Source organism: Oncorhynchus masou, chromosome 18 (assembly GCF_036934945.1).
Source record: "Oncorhynchus masou masou isolate Uvic2021 chromosome 18, UVic_Omas_1.1, whole genome shotgun sequence".
Classification (NCBI taxonomy): domain Eukaryota; kingdom Metazoa; phylum Chordata; class Actinopteri; order Salmoniformes; family Salmonidae; genus Oncorhynchus; species Oncorhynchus masou.
The window spans coordinates 77,278,610-77,289,556 of record NC_088229.1 but is presented as its reverse complement, the minus strand read 5'-3'; the positions used below and the strand labels follow the sequence as shown (position 1 = coordinate 77,289,556).

At 43.8% G+C, this 10,947-nt stretch overlaps 1 protein-coding gene and 1 non-coding gene across 3 annotated transcripts; both read left to right on the top strand.

Moving 5' to 3' along the window:
- The first annotated feature begins 607 nt into the window (after positions 1-607).
- On the top strand, positions 608-7,339 carry LOC135505276 (protein dpy-30 homolog). 2 transcript variants are annotated; one of them, XM_064924494.1, is made up of 4 exons: positions 608-715; positions 3,786-3,826; positions 6,072-6,211; positions 7,008-7,339. In XM_064924494.1, exons 1-4 carry the CDS (start codon positions 706-708, stop codon positions 7,078-7,080), a joined length of 264 nt encoding a protein of 87 aa, XP_064780566.1. In that variant the 5' UTR covers positions 608-705; the 3' UTR covers positions 7,081-7,339. The 2 variants fall into 2 exon arrangements, with proteins under 2 accessions (XP_064780566.1, XP_064780565.1); XM_064924493.1 differs by having other exon boundaries at positions 609-715; positions 6,069-6,211.
- Positions 7,340-10,318: 2,979 nt separating this feature from the next.
- trnah-gug (transfer RNA histidin (anticodon GUG)) lies at positions 10,319-10,390 on the top strand. The gene has a single exon. It is a non-coding gene; the product is annotated as a tRNA-His (tRNA).
- Positions 10,391-10,947: the final 557 nt, after the last annotated feature.

The window sequence follows — 10,947 nt, the reverse complement described above, 5'->3', positions numbered from 1 at the left end:
ACGCAAATATAATGTAATACGGTCACGTAAATCGATACGCACTGACAGTAGATAAATAGGGTGGAAGTTTACCGTGGCATACCAAAAGTAATGTAATATTAGTTTATTTTTAGAAATAATAGGGGAAGACGCGAAGCGAGAGGAATAACTGGACACAAAATCTGTCATCTCCAGGTTCACTTTTTTCCCGCTCAACAAGCGGCGAGTTTTGTATGCAGGTCAATGAGTGTCGCGTTTGGTTAATTAAACACAATTGAATTGTTTATTTGTTACTTGTGTCTTATTTAATCGAATAAACGTGTCGTAATGTTTAGATTCTTACGAGTGTATTGATATATAAGTAGGACAAGTGACATCCCGCCAACTTTGAGGGGGAAAAAACACTTTATATCGGAGTTGTTCAAGCGCATATCTGCCCTCTCATTGGCTTGAATGGTCCCACATGATCTTGCGTCCTCCCGACTGCCTTCCATTTCTGAAGACATTTATTTTCATTGTTTGAACGGTCACTTGAGCATCTGGTCATACATCATAGATCATCTGTGGCTCTGCGTTCAGAAATGTCAGTACTATCCCTTTAAAAGTCACATTTCCGGGTTTTGGATAGCCAATCAGAGCGCCTTATTTTCTGACGCCTGCTCAGTTATCTCTCCACGGCTGTAGTTGTTTCGGCGGCGACATCAATTTAGGAAACCAACCTAAACCATGGCAGAAGGTAACCAAAAATACAATTCTACGAATATCTAACGCCTAAGATCATGTAGAAAATATTTATTTTGCAGCCAGTTTCAGATTTATAAGCGTTTTTGGAAACCGTAGATTGGAGACCACGTCGAGTAGCTAGCGAGCTAACATTAGCTAGCTCGTAGTTGGTGACTTGTCCATTGTTGGGCAGTAATTAACAATGTAACGTTACATGTATATAGAAAGAAAATATAAACTAAATAATTTCGAAGATTTTACTGTGTTACAGTTCATATCAGTAAATCGGTCAATGTAAATAAATTGGGCATTAATATGTGGCTTTCAACATGAAAGGGAATACAGATTCCTAATATATGTTGGTCAGATACCTTAGAAGAAGAAAAATAAGGACAAAAAAAAGTAGGCTCTTGGATCAGAACCAGTCAGTATCTGGTGTGACCACCATTTCCCTCATGCAGCGCAACACATCACCTCGTTTGTATAGAGTTGCTGAATCTGTTGATTGTGGCCTGTTGAATGTTGTCCCACTCGTCTTCAATGGCTGTGTGACGTTGCTGGAATTTTGACTTTCATATTACCACCTGAGGAACAGCCGTTTCTCTCTCAGGCTGATACAGAGAGACTCATCGCTTTAATTACAAGCAGGCTTGACTGCTGTAATGCTCTCCTGTCTGGTCTACTCATGAAAGCCATTGGTCAACTGCAAAACATACAGAATGCTGCAGCACGGGTACTGACCAAGACCAGATGGAGAGGACACATTACACCGGTGTTAAGGTCTCTGCACTGGCTGCCTGAGAGTGATAGAATTCATTTTAGGATTCCACTATTGGTTTTTAAATCAATCCACCATCGTGCAGCTCAATACCTATCAGACATGATTTTATGTTATGTACCCAGTAGGTTCCTCAGATCCTCGGGCCTTTTAACTACCCCAAAGCCTAGGACCAAGAGGCATGGAGAGACAGCCTTTAGTTATTATGCCCCCAGCCTTTAGTTACTATGCCCCCAGCCTTTAGTTACTATGCCCCCAGCCTTTAGTTACTATGCCCCCAGCCTTTAGTTATTATGCCCCCAGCCTCTAGAACGGCCTGCCAGAGATCCTGAGGGGGGCTGAAACTGGACATATTTAGAAGAGATCTTAAAACACACCTTTTTTTTTAGATTTGCTTTACATTACGGTGCTTTTTACTAGTTCCATTTTTGTTATTCTTTAAAAAATAAAATTATCCTCTGTTTAGTAAATATTTCTGTTTATTTTCTGTTTTTTTTTCCTGAGGTAACTTTAGTTAAGTAAACTATATTTTTATTAAGGATTGCTTTAGTGTAGCGTAACTTCCTCCAGTGTGAAGTCATTTCATTCCCCGCCATCATCATGTTCAGCTTCCCCAACCCTGCCGCCCCCGTCCTGTTCAGCTTCCCCAACCCTGCTGCTGTCCTGTTCAGCTTCCCCAACCCTGCCGCCGTCCTGTTCAGCTTCCCCAAACCCGCCACCATGTTCAGCTTCCCCAACCCTGCCGCCCCCGTCCTGTTCAGCTTCCCCAACCCTGCCGCCCCCGTCCTGTTCAGCTTCCCCAACCCTGCCGCCCCCGTCCTGTTCAGCTTCCCCAACCCTGCCGCCCCCGTCCTGTTCAGCTTCCCCAACCCCGCCACCATGTTCAGCTTCCCCAACCCTGCCGCCCCCGTCCTGTTCAGCTTCCCCAACCCTGCTGCCGCCATGTTCAGAGTGGCTTCTCCAACCCTGCCGCCCCCGTCCTGTTCAGCTTCCCCAACCCTGCTGCCGCCATGTTCAGAGTGGCTTCTCCAACCCTGCCGCCCCCGTCCTGTTCAGCTTCCCCAATCCTGCTGCCGCCATGTTCAGCTTCCCCAACCCTGCCGCCCCCCGTCCTGTTCAGCTTCAACCCAACCCTGCCAACCCCGTCCTGTTCAGCTTCCCCAACCCCGCCCGCCACCATGTTCAGCTTCAGCCCCAACCCTGCCGCCCCCGTCCTGTTCAGCTTCCCCAACCCTGCTGCCGCCATGTTCAGCTTCCCCAATCCTGCTGCCGCCATGTTCAGCTTCCCCAACCCTGCCGCCCCCGTCCTGTTCAGCTTCCCCACCCCTGCCGCCCACGTCCTGTTCAGCTTCCCCAACCCCGCCACCATGTTCAGCTTCCCCAACCCTGTGTCCTGTTCAGCTTCTCCAACCCTGCCGCCCCCGTCCTGTTCAGCTTCCCCAATCCTGCTGCCGCCATGTTCAGCTTCCCCAACCCTGCTGCCGCCATGTTCAGCTTCCCCAACCCTGCTGCCGCCGTTCTGTTCAGCTTCCCCAACCCTGCTGTTCAGCTTTCCCAACCCTGCCGCCCTGTCCTGTTCAGCTTCCCCAACCCTGCCAGCCAACCCTCATGTTCAGCTTCCCCAACCCTGCTGCCGCCGTTCTGTTCAGCTTCCCAACCCTGCCGCCCCTGTCCTGTTCAGCTTCCCCAACCCTGCCGCCCCTGTCCTGTTCAGCTTCCCCAACCCTGCCGCCCCTGTCCTGTTCAGCTTCCCCAACCCTGCCGCCCCCATCCTGTTCAGCTTCCCCAACCCTGCTGCCGCCATGTTCAGCTTCCCCAACCCTGCCGCCCCCGTCCTGTTCAGCTTCCCCAACCCTGCCGCCCCCGTCCTGTTCAGCTTCCCCAACCCCGCCGCCATGTTCAGCTTCCCCAACCCTGCCGCCCCCGTCCTGTTCAGCTTCCCCAACCCTGTCCTGCCGCTTCCCCAACCCTGCCGTTCCTGTTCAGCTTCCCAACCCTGCCGCCCCCGTCCTGTTCAGCTTCCCCAACCCTGCTGCCGCCATGTTCAGCTTCCCCAACCCTGCCGCCCCCGTCCTGTTCAGCTTCCCCAACCCTGTCGTCATGTACAGCTGACAGAGACTAGCTACTAGAATCGACTCCATCTGTTTGCTGCAGATGGTTGGTTGCTTTGACATCCTAGATCAGAACGGAGACCAATGCTATCGTAGAAATAGAATGGCTATGTCACTTTGTTTCAAGCCCTGACTTTGATACCTGATCAATACCTTTTGCCTTTTTACTCACATTGTGTTTTGTTGACATTCAGATCACACAGGCATGGACCAGAGCAGGGAGAGCCATACAGCTGTAAGTCACTGTACTGTGTGTTGAGTCAGGGTCTGGGCTTACAGGAGATATGGAACATGGCGATTCTCCTTTAAACCCAGGAATCAGTCATTCAACATGCCATTCACCAGATTTTCAAGCTTAATAAATGTCAAAATACATGTTGGTACTTACCAAATAATGTAGTTTCGCTGAACAACCAACGTCATTGCAGCCGTAACGGCCCGGTATGTACTTCCACAAAAGGTTTAAATAAAAAGTTACATGGGCCCGGGAAAAATACCTTGACTGGAAAAATTCACAGTGTTATTTTTGACCATGTGTCCAAATCCACCTCTTCTGCTCCTCCAATAAAATGACTCATTGCTGCCACCTACAGGGCGGCTGATCCAGCAGCAGGAAAAGTCATTGAGTTTTATCACCGACAACAACAGTGTATTTACGTCATACATGTTTACAGGCCCTGTATATTTCTAGATGGGCTTTATTCAGTAGACACTAGGATACATGTTTACAGGCCCTGTATATTTCTAGATGGGCTTTATTCAGTAGACACTAGGATACATGTTTACAGGCCCTGTATATTTCTAGATGGGCTTTATTCAGTAGACACTAGGATACATGTTTACGGGCCCTGTATATTTCTAGATGGGCTTTATTCAGTAGACACTAGGATACATGTTTACGGGCCCTGTATATTTCGCGATGGGCTTTATTCAGTAGACACTAGGATACATGTTTACGGGCCCTGTATATTTCGCGATGGGCTTTATTCAGTAGACACTAGGATACATGTTTACAGGCCCTGTATATTTCATGGCCTTTATTCAGTAGACACTAGGATACATGTTTACGGGCCCTGTATATTTCTAGATGGCCTTTATTCAGTAGACACTAGGATACATGTTTACAGGCCCTGTATATTTCGCGATGGGCTTTATTCAGTAGACACTAGGATACATGTTTACAGGCCCTGTATATTTCTAGATGGGCTTTATTCAGTAGACACTAGGATACATGTTTACAGGCTCTGTATATTTCGCGATGGGCTTTATTCAGTAGACACTAGGATACATGTTTACAGGCCCTGTATATTTCTAGATGGCCTTTATTCAGTAGACACTAGGATACATGTTTACAGGCCCTGTATATTTCTAGATGGGCTTTATTCAGTAGACACTAGGATACATGTTTACAGGCCCTGTATATTTCTAGATGGGCTTTATTCAGTAGACACTAGGATACATGTTTACAGGCCCTGTATATTTCTAGATGGGCTTTATTCAGTAGACACTAGGATACATGTTTACAGGCCCTGTATATTTCTAGATGGGCTTTATTCAGTAGACACTAGGATACATGTTTACAGGCCCTGTATATTTCTAGATGGCCTTTATTCAGTAGACACTAGGATACATGTTTACAGGCTCTGTATATTTCTAGATGGGCTTTATTCAGTAGACACTAGGATACATGTTTACAGGCCCTGTATATTTCTAGATGGGCTTTATTCAGTAGACACTAGGATACATGTTTACAGGCCCTGTATATTTCTAGATGGCCTTTATTCAGTAGACACTAGGATACATGTTTACAGGCCCTGTATATTTCTAGATGGCCTTTATTCAGTAGACACTAGGATACATGTTTACAGGCCCTGTATATTTCTAGATGGCCTTTATTCAGTAGACACTAGGATACATGTTTACAGGCCCTGTATATTTCTAGATGGGCTTTATTCGGTGTATTGTAATTACATTACTAATATTGCGAGAGAGGCAGAAGAGGTGGATTTGACAGATGGTCAAATACAATACTTATATTCTTTCCAGACAAGACAATTTTCCAGTTGCCTTAACGTTTTAGTTAAACCTGTTTTGGATGGACATACTGACAGTAATGACGATAGTTGCTCAGCGACACTCCATTCTTTGAACATATTTTGACACGATTATTCTTGAAAAGCTGGTGAATGGTAAGTTGAATGGATGCTTCTTGGGTTTAAAGGCGAATCGCCATGTTTAACGTCTCCTGTAAACCCAGATTCTGGTGTGTGAGAGACTGTTTTAGGGAAATATTAGCCTCTGCTACAGTGTTTCACCTCAAAGTGAATGAAGCCTTGAGCTGAGGTTAGGAACATATTAGCCCATGTTGTAGACATCGATGTTACTGTTTTAATAATAACTACTGTCTACATGATGGTGAACTTGTGAAGCTAGGGAAATACAGGCTGACATGCTTCTACATTACTCCTCCCCTCCAGAAGATGGAGGATACCGAGAGGTCCAACACGGAGAAGTCGTCTAAACAGAAAGTGGATCTTCAGTCTCTCCCAACACGGGCATATCTGGACCAGACTGTTGTGCCAGTCCTTCTACAGGGGCTCTCTGTGTTAGCCAAAGAACGGTGGGCTTAAATAAATCAAATATTTATAAAGTCCTCTTTTCGTCAAAACCTGAAAGAGCCATCAATGCGGAGGCAGAATCACAATGGCAAAAAGAAGGGTAAAAGTCCCTAGAAGGCAGAAACTAGGAAGAAAAAGAGATGAACCAGGCACCTATTTATTTTATTTATTTCACCTTTATTTAACCAGGTAGGCTAGTTGAGAACAAGTTCTCATTTACAATTGAGACCTGGCCAAGATAAAGCAAAGCAGTTTGACACGTACAACAACAACAACACAGAGTTCCACATGGAATAAACAAACATACAATCAATAATACAGTAGACAAATCTATATACAGCATGTGCAAATGAGGTAGGATGAGAGAGGTAAGGCAATAAATAGGCCATGGTGGCGAAGTAATTACAATATAGCAATTAAACACTGGAATGGTAGGATGTACAGAAGATGTACAGAAGATGAATGTGCAAGTAGAGATACTGGGGTGCAAAGAAGCAAGATAAATAAATAAATACAGTATGGGGATGAGGGAGATAGATGGGCTACATGTCCTTTATGCTGTATAACCCCAGTCTCACAACATCAGCCTGTGTTGTGTGGTCGGGCTGGGCACTGAAATAAAGAATAGATACCCGCACACTGAATAACGCCCTCGTTGTTTTTATTGAACACTGCGTCAAATAAAACACATTTCAGTTTCTGTATAATGGATAATACAATAAATATATTGTATCGTGTTATTTACGTTTTATTTGATGACTGATTTTTGTATTAATCCTAGCTCTTCTCCTCTTCTAGGCCTCATAATCCCATTGAATTTCTAGCTGCGCATCTCCACCAGAACAAGTTTCAATATGAGGACCGCATCTAACACCTCTGAAGAAACTACACTGGTCGACTTATCATCAGAGACAAGCTGTGTGTTTTCATTTAGCATCTGAATTGTAAAGTGTTTTTTTTTTTTTTTTTCCTATACTGTATGTACTGGCTGGAGTATACTGATTTCTTATTATTTTCTATCATACGTGTTTGTTGAACAAACACGTTTTTTTTTTGTTTCTGTAATTGACTGTACGCGTTAGTGTTACTTCCCCACATATTCCCATTAAATACCCATGACTGATATCAAATGTCTGATATTCTGATTCAGAACATTTTGCATTCATAAGAGAACCAATTATCACAGTCATGGTAAGAAAAAGTTAAATCGAGTAAAGTAACGATCAGCTAAATCATTGCTCGTGAGCAGTGCTTGACTTGGGATGAAATAAGTTCAGGAGCTGTCATTTCTCAAATCGGTTCACTGAAATTCACAAATTACATTATGCTATATAGAGACCTCTGATTATTCACTGTTAAGGGTTCATACACATTTTCCATTACTTCTCAAATTACTTTTAACCACATTTTCATTATAGCCTGGAAAAGTAAGCATTGTTGACATTTGAAGGCTGCTGTGTCTGATTCCCATGTAGGCCTACCATCTCCTGCCGTTGTGCCCTTGTCAACATGTGGTCAACCCTCCATCTGGAGAGCTCCTGTTTTGTGAAGGCTTGGCTTTTGATCCAACCCCGAAACACCCAAGTCTGCCCAAGGTCCTGTTGAGCAGCTGATGTTTAGGCTACAATGTGGTTAGAGCAGGGCTTGAACAAAAGCCTGCACACCCAGTAGCTATCCTGGAGGATGGTTGCCACCCTTGATATAAAATATTACAATCATATTATTCCCTCAATGGATCAAATGGATAAGGTCACCTACTTCAGAGCCAGGAACTGTATCTAACTAGACATGTTCACATACAGTATATAGTATGCTCTAATATACATGTTTCAGGGGAGATCTATGCACAGCAAATGATTTGTCAATTAGGCTATTCTTATATGTTTCAACCTTGTCGAATATGCATGGCTACTGTTTAATTGAGGGGAAGCCCAGCTTTCCAACGGTACATATTTATTTAGGCTATCTACTGTGCTGGCGGAAGGGGTCAACATGAATGCTTAGTTAGCTATAGTTACCTAGCGAGAACTGCTATAAGTTAAGTTTTGAATTGGTTATCTAGTTAGTCGTTGTTATATACCTGCTGCTGAAATATCTCTTGCTCTATCCTCACGCTAGTTCACATCCAGCACACAGAGACATGCTCTAAAAGGCCATGATGGCTGATATGCAGATTTTTTAAAAATGATTCATAATATTTAAAAGTCTGAATTACTTTAACTTGGAATCATGTGCGTTCAGGTTGGCACATTTTCAATTTTCCGCAATGCACAGATTGACAGACTAGCGGGTCAATAAACATGAACAATTCAGATTCAGGAAAATGAATCCCCACTCTGCATTACTATTCAATGCAGATCCCACCTTTATTGCGCATTGGTCAACCTTTTTTGCCTTGGTGTGTGTAGCAGTATAGCTTTATAACGCCAATACCCAGGCACGAACCAGGGACACTGCATCAACAATAGTCAACCACGAAGCATCGTTACCCATTGCTCCACAAAAGCCACTAGTTCAAGGCCTCAGAGCGAGTGACGTCACCGATTGAAACGCTATGTAGCGTGCACCACCGCAAACTAGCTAGCCGTTTCACATCCGTTACATGTCAATCTGGGCCGGCGATAGGCTACTTTGTTTTATAGAAGAGACGTATGCAAGTACTACAGAAGCCAACAGAGGACATAGAGATACAAAAATAATTCCCTCATGTCTAGATCACTATTTATCTCATGATCACGACATAACAAAAGTTGTTTTGTCAAGGTCACGAGATAATTTTCTCATGATCATGACATTACAAAAATGTTTTTTTTTCGAGATTCACTCTATAAATAGGAATCTAATAATTTATGATAGGTTGACAGCATGGTTGAGCCGGCAGAGCCCACTGTGGACCAGGACGTGTTTTAATTGATTGCTGCACTAGACATGTCATGCTGACATTATGCTTTCATTATCAGTTTATAAATTAGAGTGTTAGCAGGCTAGATTGTCCTTACCGTGAGCTAAGAGATTGGGGCATCTGAGCCCTAAACAATGCCTGACAGGCAGCTAAGCCTCCCAGGCTGTATGACACCCCCAAGACCAAAGCCAATTGCATGCAAGCAGATGACTTGGCTAGTCTTGTGAGCCAGGTAGTCTTGTTAGTTAGCGAGCTAGTTATATATGCTAGTTGTTAGCATGCATAACTGATATGTGTATAATTGTAAGGGACACTTCATGTTTTATGGATAATATTTATATTTATAGTGGGTGAGCTCCATTCCTGACAGTGATCAAATTCAATAGCAGTCTCAGTGGCTGATAAATCAGGATTCTACCTTGTAGGCTATTTCATAGGTAAAGCTCCTGGCAGGCAGATTAGCAGTCAGTGCATGATGTATATGATCAAGACTGGGTGGGCTCTATTCCTGGCAGGCTTATCAGATTCAATAGCAGCCTCAGAGCCTGATAAATCAGGACGCTGCCTAGTAGGCTGTCTGCAGGGAGCCTTATATACGAAACAGTGTACAAGGCAACATCCGGTTTATTGATGATTTATTCCTATTGATTCAAAGCCCACTGCGAAATCGGCTTAAAACAAAGTGACTTAAAAGGCATGTGGAGTAATGAGTAGCCCTCTTTGTTTTCACATGTAAAAGTGATTACTTTTGGGCTTTATCTGCCTTTCCGAATGAAGACGAGTTAGACAATTAAAACATTTATTTTATGTTTCTGGCCTTGTTGACCAAATTACGGAGTGGCACAGATTCCCGATGATGAAACGAGCAGATGTCCGGTGCCCGCCACTCAGCAAAATCGAATCCGCCTATTTATACACAACAATAGGCGAGTTCGTTTTGCATGGCCCAGTGGTGGGCAGAGTTTGTACATTTTAGATCAATCCGTTGGTCCTTAACTGAAATCGCCACTCAACCGGGGAACCGGGCCATGGTGTCCCAAAGAAATCCCGACAATGCACAGTTTGCATTGAGATAAATCAGCTTTGTACCATGATTTCAATTAAATGAGAATTACAGGATAAGCAACACCTCCAACGAAATGCGGTGAATGCGCGTTCTAAGGGGGAGGGGGGAGATATCCCATGTACATATAAGCCCTGGTAGCTCGCCGTGATCGTATAGTGGTTAGTACTCTGCGTTGTGGCCGCAGCAACCCCGGTTCGAATCCGGGTCACGGCATTGCGGTAGACAATATCACGGCAAAAGGGCTCTTTTTGAATAGCTTCAAAACGTAATAACTATTCTTTGTTACGATATCTATTTAAGTATTTCATGGGAAGACATTAAGAAATATATCATATTTGTTATGCCGGTGAACCGACTCTTTCTACAGCTGGGTCATAGCCACGCCTAACACATTTTTTTTTTAACGAATCGTTTCACATGCTCTTCGAGCAGCCAATCCACGCAGCCTTACGTCATTTTTAGGAAACGTTTAACACCGCCTTATTACCTGCCATCAAGAAGCAACCAATCCGTGTAAAGTAAAATATGGTCCCGGCCAATGGCTGGTTGTTATTTACTCGGAGTCGGATCTAACGAAAGCAGCAGGCGTAAAAAGAATCTGATGCACAGTGAGCTACTAGCTATCCCGATTTATGTCATACCGGTTTTAGTCAAGTCAAATGGTGTTATTTATGACAACTAACTGACAACACTGCATTGAGATTTTGTTAATCCGTAATTATCGTTTAAAAGTATTGTATTTTAAAGTAGTCTGCTGGCTAGCTATCAAA

Excerpts from the sequence above, each read along its gene's own strand:
- LOC135505276 (XM_064924493.1), top strand. Across the intron at positions 3,827-6,068 it reads GCAGGGAGAGCCATACAGCT|AAGATGGAGGATACCGAGAG; the intron begins GTAAGTCACTGT and ends CCTCCCCTCCAG. Across the intron at positions 6,212-7,007 it reads TCTGTGTTAGCCAAAGAACG|GCCTCATAATCCCATTGAAT; the intron begins GTGGGCTTAAAT and ends CTCCTCTTCTAG.